This window comes from Peromyscus leucopus, chromosome X (assembly GCF_004664715.2).
Source record: "Peromyscus leucopus breed LL Stock chromosome X, UCI_PerLeu_2.1, whole genome shotgun sequence".
In the NCBI taxonomy this organism is placed as follows: Eukaryota; Metazoa; Chordata; class Mammalia; order Rodentia; family Cricetidae; genus Peromyscus; species Peromyscus leucopus.
In genome coordinates, this window is record NC_051083.1 from 14699417 (window position 1) to 14716616 (window position 17200).

The following is a 17200-nucleotide window of genomic DNA, read 5'->3' on the forward strand; positions in this document are numbered from 1 at the left end:
TGATTGAAGCAGAGAGTGTGTGGAGGAAGATACAGCTCAGTGGTAGAGTTCTTTGCCTAACATGCACTAGGCAAGGGAAGGGAAGGAGGCAATCAGGAAGAAAAGACTGATCTTCCTGGAAGGCATTACATTCAAGGGGTGTCCCTTAGGCATCTCTAGGGAGGATTAGCAAAGCTGTCATGAATTTAAGAGACATTAGAAAATAAAAGCAAGAACTAACCTGGCAAGCACAGTTATGGGGCTCTTCTTCTGGGAGAAATCTTATGAAATTGCTTGCACCCAAAGTAACCCAATGTTTCCAAACTTACACAGAGTAAAGCATTTTGAGACCTCGATTGTTGTTAGAAGGAGAAAAAAAGTACTTGTCTCTACAACCCAGGTATCATAAGTGTTTTTTCCAAAGGATATCACTAATGTTTGGGAGTAGAGAGATCATGTTGGGATGCAGTGAGTTCTTTTTTTTTTAAAGATTTATTTATTTATTATATAAATAAACCAGATCTCATTACAGATGGTTGTGAGCCACCAAGTGGTTGCTGGGAATTGAACTCAGGACCTCTGGAAGAGCAGTCAGTGCTCTTAACCTCTGAGCTATCTCTCCAGCAGTGAGTTCTTAATGGAATATGAAAGGTCAGTCTACTGTCCCTAAAGTGAATGAGTACTGAGGTGGTTCTAGTCTTTATGAATGCAGATAATGAAATTTCAGAGAAGCAGCAATTTGTACCTTCATTGTAACCTGGTAACCCTGGAAAGCCTGAAGACGCTTTTTCTTCTCCTCCTCTTGTCCCATACTTATCCAAGTGTCTGTAATTAGTACATTGCCTCCACGTGCTGCTTCCAATGGATCATTTGTCATTGACAGCTTGGTACCATTCTAGCATAGAAAAAATTGCTGGTTAAAAAAAACAGAAACTTCATGGGACAGTGAAAGGCAATTGGAACATTACAAGTAGAGAGCATACCTCCTTGGCATACTGCTCTGCCAGCTTGACTATATTAGGATCTGGCTCATAACCCTACAAGAAGAAAAAATAGCCGTTATTTAGGCAATTAGATAGTTTAATTATATATGACACTATTATATCTTATACCTAATATATATCTAATGACTTAAAACAAGACAAAATAAAGCTCGAGAGTAGTCTCTTTCTTAGCTTTTTAAAAGATGCTCCATGTTCCATGTTCAGTAGAGCACACTGGCTTTCATGCTGCGCTTTGGACTTTAAAAGGGCAAATAATTGTTCCATCTTTCCTCGGCTGTTTTTTTTTTTTTTTCAGTTTTAAAGACAAATATACAGAGCATGGCATTTTCTACCTCACGACAGATCTCTCTTTGACCCTTTAATGGCATAAGAAGGTTAGATACATAATTGCACAGCCTAGTACATTTTTATCTGTGCCTTTGCACAAATGGTTCTTTTTGTCTACCTAACACGCTTTTACTCACCCATTCCATGGACAATTTTTGAAGTCTCAGTTTGAATGTCTGCTCCCCAGAAAAGAAAGCCCTCTGTGACCACTCCAGCTAAATACTAATGGGCTCCTTCCTGCCTTATTCTTTTCCAGGAGAATGCGACTTGCTTTGAAATGTCATTTATGTATGTGTTTGAATGGTTTGGAGAGGTAAGCAAGGTGCCTATAAAGAGGTATTCATTCTTAGGATTAAATGATTTTGCATCCTGGGGGTCTTGTTTACTCAGCCTACTCCTAGCACTAATGGACATTTTGTGGGCAACTAAAGTGGCTAAAGCTATTGCCATGCCGCCATGAACGCCCTCTTGTCTGTTTTGTAGACAACAGCCTCAATTGTTCAATACTTGCTTCTTACGTCAAAGCTGATTAAGAGTCTCCAGCCTCTCTGGCTACATCTCCTGGTTCCATCTCCCTTAATTCTTCTCAAAGTACTGCCACAGGAAAGCCAATCATCTTGCCATCCTTATACACATTTTGCCCTTTTTTTTTTTAACATCTCAGCCTTTCACCCTTGAACACCTCCTGATGGGTGTCTTAATCAGAACATGATGAACTCTAGCCTCATCTGCAGTGCCTCCATATAGAATTCATGTCAGATCAAACCCCACAATTATGCTCACCCTTCTTCAGCTTTCCCAATTTTTTGTTTTTTTAAATTTTTCTTTATTAAGAAATTTTTTATTCATTTTACATACCAACCACAGATCCCCATCTCTTCCCTCCTCACACTCCCCTGCCAGCCTTCCCTGTCAGCAAAACCTGGTATATTCAGTTGAGGCAGGTCCAAACCCCTCCCCCCTGCATCAAGGCTGCGCAAGGTGTCCAACCATAGGTAGTGGGCTCCAAAAAGCCATCTCATACACCAGGGATGGATCCTGATCCTATTGGTCCTTAAGCAGACCAAACTACACAATGGTCTTGCTTATGCAGAGGGCCTAGTCCAGTCCCATGGAGGCTCCACAGTTGTTTGTCTAAAGTTCATGAGTGCCCACTAGCTTGGTTTGGCTGTCTCTGTAGATTTCTCCATCATAATCTTGATTCCCCTTGCTCACAGAATCCCTCTTCTCTCTCTTCAACTAGACTACTGGAGCTCGGTCTTGTGCTTAGCTGTGGATCTCTGCATCTGCTTCCATCAGTTACCGTATGAAGGCTCTATGATGACAGTTAGGGTACTCACTGATCTGATTACTGGGGTAAGCCAGTTCAGGTACCCTCTCCACTATTGCTAGTGGTCTAAGCTGGGGCCATTCTTGTGGATTTCTGGGAACTTCCCTAGCATCCAATTTCTCCCTGTCCCCATAATATCTCCCTTTATCAAGATATCTCCCTCATTGCTCTCCCACTCCACCCCTGTTCCAGCTCAACCATCCCATTCCCTTATGTTTTCATCCACCACCACCTACCCTCTACTACCCCCTTTATCCCCAGTTTACTCAGGAGATCTCATCTATTTCCCCTTCCTAGGGTGATCCATGCAACCCTCTTAGGGTTCTCCTTATTACCTAGTTTCTCTAGGGCTGTAGATTGTAGTCTAGTTATCATTCACTTTACATATAGTATCCACTAATGAGTGAGTACATACTATGTTTATCCTTCTGAGTCTGGGTTACCTCACTCAGGATATTTTCTAGTTCCATCCATTTGCCTGCAAATTTAATGATGTCATTGTTTTTCTCTGTTGACTAGTACTCCATTGTGTATATGTACCACATTTTCTTCATCCATTCTTCAGTTGAGGAGCATCTAGGCTGTTTCCAGGATCTGGCTATTACAAATAATGCTGCTATGAACACAGTTGAGCAACTATACTTGTGGTATGATTGAGCATTTGTTGGGTATATACCCACGAGTGGTACAGCTAGGTCTTGAGGTAAATTGATTCCCAATTTTCTGAGAAAGCGCCATATTGATTTCAAAGTGGCTGTACAAGCTTGCACTCCTACTAACAGTGGAAGAGTGTTCCCCTTACTCCGAATCCTCTCCAACATAAGCTGTCTTCAGTGTTTTTTATCTTAGCCATTCTGACAGGTGTAAGATGCTATCTCAGAGTCATTTTGATTTGCATTTCCCTGATGACTAAGGATGTTGAGTAATTCCTTAATGTCTTTTGGCCATTTAAGATTCTTCTGTTGAGAATTCTGTTTAGCTCCCTAGACCATTTTTTTAATCAGATTGTTTGGTATTTTGATGTGTTTTTTTTTTTTTTTCAGTTCTTTATATATTTTGGAGATCAGTCCTCTGTCAGATGTGGGGTTGGTGAAAATCTTTTCCCATTCTGTAGGCTGTCGTTTTTGTCTTATTTACCATGTCCTTTGCCTTACAGAAACTTCTCAGTTTCAGGAGATCCCATTTATTAATTGTTGGTCTCAGTGACTGGTGTTATATTTAGGAAGTGATCTCCTGTGTCAATGCATTCAAGGCTACTTCCTACTTTCTCTTCTATCAGGTTCAGTGTAGCTGGATTTATATGGAGGTCTTTGATCCACTTGGACTTGAGTTTTGTGCATGGCAATACATATGGATCTATTTGTTGACATCCAGTCATGCCAGCACCACTTGTTGAAGATCCTTTTTTTTCCATTGTATAATTTTGGCTTCTTTGTCAAAAAATCAGGTGCTCATAGGTGTGTGGATTAATGTCAGGATCGTCAAATGATTCCGTTGGTCCTTATGTCAGTTTTTATGCCAATGCCAAGCTGTTTTTAATTACTATAGCTCTATAGTAGAGCTTGAGTTCAGGGATGGTGATGCCTCCAGAGGTTGCTTTATTGTAAAAGATTGTTTTAGCTATCCTGGGTTTTTTGTTTTTCCATATGAAGCTGAATGTTGTTCTTTCCAGGTCTGTGAAGAATTGTGTTGGAATTTTGATGGGGATTGCATTGAATCTGTAGGTTGCTTTTGGTAAGATGGCCATTTTTACTATGTTAATCCTCCCTATCCATGAGCATGGGAGATCTTTCCATTTTCTGACATCTTCAATTTCTTTCTTCAAAGTCTTAAAGTTCTTGTCATACAGATCTTTCACTTGCTTAGTTAGAGTTACCCAAGTTATTTTATATTATTTGTGGTTATTATAAATGGTGATGTTTCTCTGATTTCTGTTTCAGCCCATTTATCATTTGTATATAGGAGGGCTACTAATTTTTTTGAGTTAATCTTGTATCCTGCCATATTACTGAAGGTGTTTATCAGCTGTAGCAGTTCTCTGGTAGAATTTTTTGGGTCACTTATATATACTATCATATTATCTGCAAATAGCAAAAGTTTGACTTCTTCCTTTCCAATTTGTATCCCCTTGGTCTCCTTTTGTTGTCTTATTGCTCTAGCTAGAACTTCGAGTACTATATTGAATAGATATGGGGAGAGTGGACAGCCTTGTCTTATTCCTGCTTTTAATGGAATTGCTTTGAGTTTCTCTCCATTTAATTTGATGTTGGCTGTTTGGCTTGCTGTAAACTGCCTTTATTATGTTTAGGTATGTTCCTTGTATTCATGATCTCTCCAAGACCTTTATCATGAAGGGGTGTTGGATTATATTGAAGGCTTTTTCAGCATCTAATGAGATAATCATGTGGGTTTTTTTTCTTTCAGTTTGTTTATATGGTGGATTACATTGACAGATTATCATATGTTGAACTACCCTTGCATCTCTGGGATGAAGCCTATTTGATCATGGTGGATAATTTTTTATGTGTTATTGGAGTCTGTTTGCCAATATTTTATTGAGTATTTTTGCATCAATGTTCATGAGGGAGATTGGTCTGTAATTCTCTTTCTTTTGCATCTTTGTGTGGTTTTGGTATGAGGGTAACTGTAACCTCATAAAAAGTTTGGCAATGTTCCTTCTGTTTCTGTTATGTAGAACAATTTGAAGAGTATTGTTATGAGCTCTTCTTTGAAAATCTGGTAGAATTCTGCACTGAAACTATCTGGCCCTGGGATTTTTTTTTTTTTTTTGGTTGGGAGAATTTAATGACTGTTTCTATTTCCTTAGGTCTATATGTCTATTTAAATTGTTTATTTGGTCTTGATTTAATTTTAGTATGTGGTACCTATCCAGAAAATTGTCCGTTTCTTTTAGACTTTCCAATTTTGTGGAGTACAGGTTTTTGAAGCATGACCTGATGATTCTCTGGATTTCCTTGTTGTCTGTTGTTATGTTCTCCTTTTCATTTCTGATTTTGTTAATTTGGATGTTCTTTCTCTGCCTTTTGGTTAGTTTGGATAGGGGTTTGTCTATCTTGTTGACTTTCTCTAAGAATCAACTCTGTTTCATTGATTCTTTGTATTGTTCTCTTTGTTTCTATTTTATTGATTTCAGCTCTCAATTTGATTATTTCCTGGAATCTATTCCACCTGGGTGAGTTTGTTTCATTTTGTTCTAGAGCTTTCAGGCGTGTTGTTAAGTTGGTAGTGTGAGATTTCTCCAACTTCTTTATGTCTGCATTTAGTGCTATGAATTTTCCTCTTAGCATTGCCTTCATAGTGTCCCTTGAGTTTGAGTATGTTGTACATTCTAGGAAGTCTTTAATTTCTTTATTGCTTTCTTGATCCATTGGTGATTCACCTGAGTGTTATTCAGTTTCCATGAGAGTGTAGGCTTTCTGTGAGTTGTGTTGTTGAATTCTAACTTTAAGCCATAGTGGTCCAATAAAATACAGGTTATTCCAATTTTTTTTTGTTATCTGTTGAGATTTGCTTTGTGAATACGAGTATGGGGTCAATTTTTGAGAAGGTTCCATGGGTTGCAGAGAAGAAGGCATATTCTATTGTGTTAGGGTGGAATGTTCTGTAGATATCTATTAAGTCCGTTTGAGTCATAACATCTGTTAGATCCCTTATTTCTCTGTTAAGTTTTTGTCTGGCCGATCTGTCCATTGGTGAGAGTGAGGTGTTAAAGTCTCCCACTATTAGTGTGTGGGGTTTGATGTGCAATTTAAGCTTTAGTATTGTTTCTTTTACATATGTGGGTGCCCTTGTATTTGGGGCATAAATGTTCAGAATTGAGACTTCATCTTGGTGGATTCTTCCTGTGATGAATATGGAATGTCCTTCCTGATCTATTTTGATTGATTTAGTTTGAAGTCTATTTTGTTAGATATTAGGATAGCTAAACCAGCTTGCTTCTTGAGTCCATTTGACTGGAAAGTCTTTTCCCAGACCTTTACTCTGAGGTAGTGTCTGTCTTTGAAGTTGAGGTGTGTTTCTTGTATGCAGCAAAAGGGTGGATCCTGTTTTCATATGCGTTCTGTTAGCCTGTGTCTTTTTATAGATGAATTGAGTCCATTGATATTAAGGGATATTAATGACCAATGACCACATAATGACCATTAACAATGATTGTTAATTCCTGTTATCTTTTGGTGGTAGTGTGTGTGTGTATTTCCCTTCATTGGGATTTACGGCTGTGGGGTTATCTATTACCTGTGTTTTTGTGGGTGCATGTAACTTCCTCTGGTTGGAGTTTTCCTTCTAGTGCTTTCTATAGGGCTAGATTTGTGGATAGGTATTGCTTCAATCTGTTTTTGTCTTGAAATATCTGTGTACTCTGTCTATGGTGATTGAAAGCTTTGCTGGCTATAGTAGTCTGGGCTGGCATCCATGGTCTCTTAATGTCTGCATTATGTCTGTCCAGGATCTTCTGGCTTTCAGAGTCTCCATTGAGAAGTCGGGTGTTATTCTGATGGGTTTGCCTTTATAAGTCACTTGGCCTTTTTCCTTTGCTGCTCTTAATATTCTTTCTTTATCCTGTATGTTTAGTGGTTTAATTAATATGTGGCAAGGGGACCTTTTTTTGCGGGGGGGGGGGGGTCTAGTCTGTTTGGAATTCTGTAAGCTTCTTGTATCTTTATAGGCATCTCCTTCTTTAAGTTGGGAAAGTTTTCCTCCATGATTTTGTTGAATATAATTTCTGTGCCTTTGAGGTGGTATTCTTCTCCTTCTCCTATCTCTATTATTCTTAGGTTTGGCATTTCATGGTGTACAAGATTTCCTGGACGTTTAGTGTTAGACATATTTGGCTATAATGTTTTCTTTGACTGTTGAATCTATTTCCTCTATTGTATCCTCTACACCAGAGACTCTCTCTTCCATCTCTTGTATTCTGATGGTTATGCTTGCATCTGTAGTTCCTGTTCATTTACTCAGATTTTTCATTTCCAGCATTCCCTTAGTTTGTGTCTTATTTATTGTCTCTATATCAATTTCAGATCTTGAACTGTTTCCTTCACCTGTTTAATTGCTTTTTCTTGGTTTTCTTTAAGGGATTTATTGATTTCTTCCAAGTTTTTTTTCTTTTCCTCAATTTCTTTAAGGGAATTTTTCATTTCCTCTTTAAAGGCCTCTATCAGCTCCATAAAGTTATTTTTAAGGTTGCTTTCTTCTGCTTCTTCTATGTTGTGATGTTCAGGTCTCACTGTTGTAGAACTGCTAGGTTCTGGTGGTGTCATATTCTCTTTCATTGTTGTATGTGTTTTTTTTTTCACTGAAGTCTACCTATCTCTTCCTCCAATAGGTGCAAGAGATGTTTGTGTCTGAAAGAGCTGCTCTTGGTCCAACCTGTGCTTACTGTGTCTGTGTCTCAGGGGACTACTTTTGGTCCAATCAGAACTCTTGGTCCAATTCGGGCTGGCACATTCTGTGTCTCAGTTAGTCACTCTTGGTCTAATAAGAGCTGGTGGATTCTTCATCTCAGGGAGCTGCTGAGGTCAACGGGTAGGGTGTGGGTGTATGGGTGAGTTTGAGGGAGGGAGTAGGTCTTGTAGATTTCAGGGTCCAAATGGGGGTGTTGGTGGGGAGGCCTGCGCACAGGATTCTTCCCTGCTGGCCTGCAACTAGGGCAGTGATGGGTGGGGGGTGGGGATACTAGTTGTGCTCTATGGCCTAGGTCCTTGAGACAGGACTCTCTCACATTTCTCATTTTTGAATGCCTAGCATTTATTACGAATCAGTTTCTGTACATTTTAAGTATGGATTTCTGCTGAATGTTGTGATATCCTCTTCACACCCCCACCAATATGGATAATCATGATTAAAGGACTTACTTCTCTCAGTTGCTATGGTAGTGCCAGAAGGTGGCTTTATCCAGCCCCCTTTGGACATTGACTCATCTATAGAAGACTACCTCACTCAAGCAAACATAGCCTTCTAGGGCCCCATATATTCAAGGGTTGATTGATAGGAATATATGAAAACCAGAGCCTCTCTGCCCAAGCCCAGACTGTTCCAATTGACCATTCCATATACAAAATGCTCTGTAGGTCGACTGAAACTGTGGCTTGGGAACACATCATATCTCAACTTCTCCCCCTGCACACTCCTGCTTCCTTACCCTGCTCTTTTCCACAGCCACTGATTTCAAGGACATACTGTCATGGGCATCTTATACATCTTACACACTAAACTCTCAGATTCTACTTTCCAGGAACATCAGCTTGTGACAGGCATGCTCAGGTCTGTTCATTTGAAATCTGACTTCTTTACAGATGCTGTCTATGATTGTTCTCCCATCATCAATTTCGGGAGGAAAGAAATTGCTGAGATATTGATTATGATAGCTGAAGACATTTTAAAGCAAGCTTTGTTATGCTCAAAATTCCATGAGCTTTCAGAGCCTGGTTTGTAGGGGTTTGGGGAAAGTAATTAGTAAAGGTTTGTGAATTTGGTAACAAATGGTGTGAACAATTGTGCTAGTAAACATGAGTAAAGAGACTTGGATATTACACCAAGTTCCTACAGTTCTGAAAATGTAGTCTTCCCCACAGAGAGCAGGTTTTGGACTCTTTAAAAATAATCATTCTTAGAGGAGGAATCAATAAGTACTTAGAGAACTGACAGAGAGGCTTGGAAATTAGGAAATCATCCAACCTTGCACACTCTGAGCCGTGACTTAGAATGCAGAGACAGATTCTTTTCCTATGTCTCAGTTTTCAATACTAGACCACCCATTGGCTTCTCCATAAACCAGATGAAGAAGGTGATTAACAAAGCCAGTTTAAATATTCACTTAGAACAATGTTAAAAGGCATTACTGTCAATGGCTTGCCGAACACTGCTGCAAATCATGGACAAAATCCTTAGTTTTTGAACGTGTAAGTTATTCTTGGTTGAGGAATGAGGAAATGGATTACTTATGACTTTGGAAGCTGTTCAATTTTTCTTAAATTTGCAATAAATCTCCTAGCTTTATCTTTAAGGGAAATAGTTCTACTAACAAGCGAAGACTTACAAATTGATGGACCAAATTCTGCACTATCAGACTTAACAGCAGGATTTTTTTTTTAACAAAACCTTGCTCTCACCAAGATTTAAGTGGATTTTTGTACACTTTATCATTTAAATGAGTTTCCATAAAAGAACAATACTGAAATTACTCTATAATACTAGAATTTTTCTTTTAATGTTAATAAAACATTTTTGACATGCAATAAAATGTTTAAATTGTATATTTCTTCAACAGAATGGAGCAATTCCAAAATAACCTTATAGCAGGGAACAATTATTGTCAATGTACATTTTAACTATAAAAGCAAATGCAGTCACATTTTGCCTTAATGTGGAGTCTTTCTGCAAACCAGTGTTCTTAAGAGTATGCTCAAACATGTCACACCTGAGCTTTTATTTCATGCATGTTAAATGAAAGGGGTATGGTGATTGTTGTAAGGGTCATCTCTCTGAGTCCCTAAAATTCACTGTAACAGAGCTTCCAGAGCATGCTAGTATTGCATGTGTTTTCCATTTGTTCTACAGCATGGCAGGTACATTTGGGCAAATAATGTCCTTAGAAAAGTCATGCCCTAGAGATAGAGCATAATTCGGTGGCAAAATACTTAGGTAGAATATATGAGGCCCTGGCTTTGATCCCCTGCTCTCATGTCTCCTGGTTGGGATAATTCTGAAGTATACCTTACACTCTAGAGCTCACTTGTATCAAGTTTTGTTTCCTTCTGTTGGACTGAAAATATCATGGCACTAGGGTGAACAAATCATCCTGGTTTTCCAAAAATTCTTGAAATTTTAGCATTGAATGCCTTTCATCTCCAGAAATACCCAAGGTCTAGGGTGACGAGGATGGTTGGTCCCTGTAAATGGTACCCTTCTTTGATTCTTTCCTTTCCCTGATCTTCTTCCACTAGTTCCCTATAAATCTCCTAAATTCCTACCAGGGATACATTAAGAGGAAACAAAGCCTAAGATACAGGTTTGATCTGGGCGAAATATGCATGAGATACGCAAGGACTGAGTGATTACTATTCAAAAAATTCAGCTATTTGTCTTTCTGTTATAATTCATGTTCCCTGGTAGTTGGTAAATAAACATCAAATTCTAAAAGCAGAATCAGAGAGAAAAATTTTGAAGCTCCCGTATAGTCAGCTAAGATTGAGCCACAGGTGTGAGCCACAGTTGTGACTATTGAGAAACAGCAAACATGTACTTGATGAAAGACACTGGCACATAATCATTGTGTACAATTGTCTCCTAATATGATGGTCAATTCTCTTACAATCAACACTTAGTTTCTGAAATAGTTTCTTCTTAGGGAAATTTTCCTTTTTAAAAGACTCCCAAAAAAACACCAGAAGCTAAGGAAGAAACAAAATGGAGAGAATAGAGCCTTAGATCTAGGTTTTTAAAACATTCCTTGCAGGGTCAGCTTGGGCTTGATTCCCGTGGGTTAATTTCTACCTTTTCCAAGTTCTGTTCATTCTGTGAGGGACAAAATTAACTTAACATAGGGCTACTTCTAGCGGGGGTGCATGTTTTTTATTTTAGTTTATTTATTTACACACTTATGTATTAAGAAATTCAAACCATATAAAAGGACATTCCCTGGGGGTCCCTCTTACCTCTATTCTCGAACCTTCTAGTTCTATATAGAGGCAACAACCATTACCATCTCCTTATATAGCAAGAGTTAAGATATTAAAGAGTGGGTTTCCCATACATTCTATAAGAGTGTATAATCAGGATAGAAAACATGTAGGGGTAGTTTTCACAGGCACATGCGTCTCAGATTTAAAAATCCCAAGAGACCCTGGAGATGAGGTTTGAATCTTAAGTTGGATTTTTTGTTTGTTTGTTTGTTTTGGTTTTTGGAGACAGGGTTTCTCTGTGTCATTTTTGGTGCCTGTTCTGGAACTCTCTCTGTAGACCAGGCTGGCCTCAAACTCACAGAGATCCTTCTGGCTCTGCCACCCTAGTACTGGGATTAAAGGCGTGTGCCACTGCTGCCTGGCTGAACTTTAAGTTGAATGTAAGCAATGAGCTTTTCACATAGGATTGACTTTTTCTTTATTTTTTTTAATCAAATTTTGTGTTGGAGCGATTACAGCATCATTTTCCAGCACTGAGGATTCTACATTGTCTGGTTTTCACTGCTTTCTTTGGCCTGTGTGGTGATAATACACAAAGATATGATAATGACCAGTATTAGGTCATTCAAAGGCATAATTTGGATGTGCTTTTATCACAGACTCGAGGAATAAAAGGCATCAGCCAAGACTAGCTTCCACTATAGAAATGGAAAATTGGGCTCTTAAGAAGCCAGATAGCCATTCAATAGAGGAGTTGGTAATGTAGCTTAAATTGTGTGGCTTCAGCTATGCTGTCATTGATCAAAAGCTTTGTTTCCACTGGGTAATAGCATCTGATCAACAGGGAGGTACTTTCAGGGCAGAAAGTTTTCCTACCTTTGGAGTAGCTGCTTGAAGGTGCATCCCAAATTTTGCAGCACTCATCATGATGGAGTGCAGGATGTTGTTTCCATCCCCTATCCAACTGAGGGTGAGGCCTTTGAGAGAGCCATAGTGTTCCTAGGAAATCAAGAGGTAAGGGGGATTAAATATGGGGAGGAAATCCACTTTTATGGAACAGTTACTAGAGTTAAGATAAAGGAAACAGTTTTTTTACTGAAAATAAATGCCTTATTGGAATGAATAAACTGTGTTTTGCATTAAATTCAATAATATGGACATACAATTACAAAACAGTATTTAAAATGTCTAATATCTTGATCAGAAGCCCAGCCCCCAACTGGGTTGGAGACCCTCTTACTCAACTATAAGCCACTCTGGACAAAAGACCAGAGAGGAAACAGAAGTCAAGGAATAAAACACCCATCCAACAAAGACAAACTCAGAAATTGGCACCTATACATAAAATCACTGCAAACCCAGATGCCTAGACCCCAGTGTAAGAACACAGCCAACAACATCCAGGACAATATGTCATCACCAGAGCCAGTTATCCCACTACAGCAAGCTCTCAATATTCCAACACAGCTGAAATATAAGAAAAAGACCTTAAACCCAACTTTATGAAGATGAAAAAGGTCCATAAAGAGGAAATAAATAAATTCTTCAATGACATCGAGGAGAGGACAAACAAAAAATTGGAGGAAATGAATAAATAATTTCCTTAAAGAAAGCCAAGAAAAGAGTCAAATGAATATTTGAAGTAAATGAACAAAACTGTTCAAGACCTGAAAATGGAAACAGAAGCAATAAAGACTATACAAACTGAGGGAATTCTAGAAATGAAAAAAATCTAGGTAAGTGAACACAAACTAGATGCAAACATCACCAACAGAATACAAGAGATGGAAGAGAGAATCTTGGGCATTGAAGACACGATAGAAGAAATTGATACTTAGATCAAAGAAAATGTTAAATCTAAAAATTTCTGACACAAAACATCCAAGAATTCTGGCACACTGTGAAAAGACCAAACGAAGAACAATGGAAATAGAAGAAGGAGAAGAAGCCCAGCTCAAAGACCCAGAAAATATCTTCAACAAAGTCATGGAAGAAAACTTTCCTAACTAAAAGAAGGAAATGCCTGTAAAGGTACGAGAAGCTTACAGAACAACTAATAAATTGGACCAGAAAATAAAGTCCCATTGGCACTTAATAACCAAAACACTAAACATACAGAACAAGTAAATAATATTAAAAGCTGCAAAGAAAAAAAGGCCAAGTAACACATAAAGACAGACCTATTAGAATTACATGCAACTTCTCAATGGAGACCCTAAAAATCCAGAAGGGCCTGGACTGTAGAAGGGCATGGAGATATGCCCTGCAGACTCTAAAAGACCACAGATGCCAGACTAAGATATTCAGTAAAATTTTCAATAGATGGAGAAATATTCCATGAAAATTCTGGAGAAAAAATCCAGAAAATTCCATGAAAACAAAATATTCCATGAAAAAGTCAAATTGATACAGTATCTATACACAAATCTAGTCCTATAGAAGGTACTAGAAGGAAAACTCCAACCCAAGGAAGTTAACTACATACATGAAAACACAGGAAATTAATAATCTCACACCAGCAAAACCAAATGAAGGGAAACACACACACACACACAACCACCACCACCACCAAAATAACAAGAATTAACAGTCACTGGTCATTGATATCTCAATATCAATGGACTCAATTCCTCACTAAAAAAACACAGACTAACAGAATGGATTATAAAAAAGGATCCATCCTTCTGCTGCATACAAAAGACACACCTCAACATCAAGATAGATATTGCCTCAGAGTAAGGGATGGAAAAAGATTTTTAAAGCTGGTGTAGCCATTCTAATACCTAACAAAATAGACTTCAAACCAAAATTAATGAAAAGAGATAGGAAGGAAAATTCATACTCTATACTCTCATACTCATCAAAGGAAAAATCTACCAAGAAGATCTTTCACTTTTTAAAATTGTCTATGCCCCAAACACAGGGTAACCCACATTTGTAAAGGAAACAATACTACAGCTTATGTCACATATCTACCCACACATTGATAGTGGGAGGCTTCAATACCCTATTCTCACCAATGGACACGTAATCCAGCCAAAAACTAAATAGAGAAATAATGGAACTAACAGATGTTATGAATCAAATGTACACAACAGATATCTGCAGGACATTTCACCCAAACACAAAAATATATCTTTTCAGCACCTCACAGAACTTTTTCCAAAATCTTGGTCACAAAGCAAATATCGCCAGATAAAAGAAAACTGAAATAACTCCTGCATCCTATCAGATCACCATGGATTAAAGCTGTATATCAACAACAGAAAGTCTACAAACTCATGGAAACTGAATAACCAACTACTGGATTATTATTGAGTAAAGGCAGAAATAAAGAAACTGAAGACTTCCTAGAATTCAATGAAAATGAATGCACAACATACCCAAACTTATGGAACACAATGGTGCTAAGTGGAAAGTTCATAGCACTAAGTGCCTACATAAAGAAATTGAAGACATCTCATACAGCAACTTAGATGCCCACATAAAAGCTCTAGAAAACAAGTAAGCACACCCAAAAGGAGTAGAGGGCAGGTAATAAACTGAGGGCAGAAATCAATAAAGTAGAAATGAAGAGAACAATACAAAGAATCAATGAAAAAAAGAGTTGGTTCTTTAAGAAAATCAACAAGACAGACAAACCCTTATCCAAACTAACTAAAAGACACAGAAAGAATATCCAAATTAACAAAATCAGAAACGAAAAGGAGGACATAACAACAGACATCAAGAAAATCCAAAGAATCATTAGGTCATACTTTAAAAACCTGTACTCCACCCAAATTAGAAAATCTAAAACAAATGGATAATTTTCTCCATAGATACCATTTATCAAAGTTAAATCAAGATCAGATAAACAATTTAAATAGCCCTATAATCCATTAAAAAATAGAAGTCACTAAGTCTCCCAACCAAAAATAAAAACTAAACAAACAACAAAACAGGGCCAGATGGTATTAGTGTGGAATTCTGGCAGACTGTCAAAGAAGAGCTAAAACCAATACTTCTCAAATTATTCTACAAAATAGAAACAGAGGTAACAGCCAAATTTTTTCTATGAGGCCACAGTCATCCAAGCCAACAAAAGACTCATCAAAGAAAGAGAATTACAGATCAATTTCTGTCAGGAACATAGACACACACACACAAAAAAATAGAATCCAAATCCAAGAGCACATCAAAAAGATCATCCACCATGATAAAGTAGGCTGCATCCTAGAGATGCAGGAATGGTTCAACATATGAAAATAAGTCAATGTGATCCATCATATAAACAAATTGAAAGAAAACACATGGTCATCTCATTAGATGCTGAAATAGCCTTTGACATTCATGATAAAAGTTTTGGATTAGGGATAAAAGGGACATACTTAAACATAACAATGGCAATTTACAGTAAGCCCATAGCCAACATCAAATTAAATGGACAGAAACTCAAAGCAACTCCATAAAAATCAGGAACAAGACAAGGCTGTCTACTCTCTCCATATAGTACTTGAAGTTCTAGCAGGAGCAATAAGACAACTGAAGGAGATCAAGGGGATACAAATTGGAAAGGAAAAAGTCAAAGAATTTCTATTCACAGAAGATATGATGGCATATATAAGCAAGAGCAAAAATTCTAGTAGGAAATTCTTACAGGTGATACACACCTTAAGTGAAATAGCTGAATACAAAATTAACTCAAAAAATCAGTAGCCCTCTTATATACAAATGATAAATGGGCTGAGAAAGAAATCAGGGAAACAACACCCTTCACAAGAGCCACAAATAATATAAAATATCTTGGGGTAACTCTAAGCCAACAAGTGAAAGTCTTGTATGATAAAAACTTTAGGTCTTTGAAGAAAGAAATTGAAGAAAATATCAGAAAGAAAGCTCTCCCATGCTCCTGGATTAGTAGGATTAACATAAAAATAGCCACCCTACCAAAAGCAATCTATAAATTCAATACAATCCCATAAAAATCCCAATGCATTCTTTACAGACCTTGAAAGGACAATACTCAGTGTCATAGGGGAAAACAAAAAACCCAAGATAGCTAAAACAATCCTGTACAATAAAGAAACTTCTGGAGGTATCACCATCCCTGACTTCAAGCTTTACTATAGAGCCGTAGTAATAAAAAATAACTTGGTATTGGCATAAAAACTGACATGTGGACCAATGGAATCATTTGAAGATCCTGACATTAATCCACACACCTATGAACACCTGATTTTTTTATATAGTAGCCAGAAATACACAATGGAAAATAGAAAGCATCTTTAACAAATGATGTTGGCATATAGAAGAATGCTAATAGATCCATATGTATTATCCTGCACAAAACTCAAATCCAAGTGGATCAATGACCTCAACATAAAACCAAATACACTGAACCTAATAAGAGAGAAAGTGGGGAATAGCCTTGAACACATTGGCACAGGAGACAACTTTCTGAACAGAACACCTATATCACAGGCACTAAGATCAACACTTGATAAATGGGATCTCATGAAACTGTAAAGCTTCTGTAAGGCAAGGACACCATCAATAGGACAAAACAGCAGCCTACAAAATAGGAAAAGATTTTCACCAACTGCACATCTGACAGAGAGCTAATATCTAAAATATTTTTTTAAAAAATTCAAGAAACTAGATATCAACAAACCAAATAATCCAATTTAAAAATAGGTACAGATATAAACAGAGAATTCTCAATAGAGGACTCACAAATGGCTGGGAAACAGATTCCTAACAGTGGGAGAAGATGCTGTCACTGACTCTTTTACTGGCTTATAGAACCCTACTCCTCATACTAGGTTGCCTTTCCCAGCTTTAATACATGGGGAGGTGCTTAGTCTTACTGAAACTTAATATGCCATGCTTTGTTGATATCCATGGGAAACCTGCCCTTTCCTGAACAGAAACTG

The 17200-nt window shown here is 37.7% G+C and overlaps 1 protein-coding gene across 3 annotated transcripts in view; it reads right to left on the reverse strand.

Annotated features, from left to right (window-relative positions):
* The window catches only part of Otc (ornithine transcarbamylase), a 106433-nt gene that overhangs the window by 8954 nt on the left and 80279 nt on the right, over positions 1–17200 (reverse strand). For all 3 annotated transcript variants that reach the window (XM_028881424.2, XM_037199304.1, XM_028881423.2), the window contains 3 exons: positions 12162–12284; positions 963–1016; positions 725–874 (listed from right to left, as the gene is read on the reverse strand). In XM_028881424.2, the coding sequence (XP_028737257.1) occupies positions 725–874; positions 963–1016; positions 12162–12284 (327 nt within the window). The remainder of the gene's footprint in view (positions 1–724; positions 875–962; positions 1017–12161; positions 12285–17200) is intronic.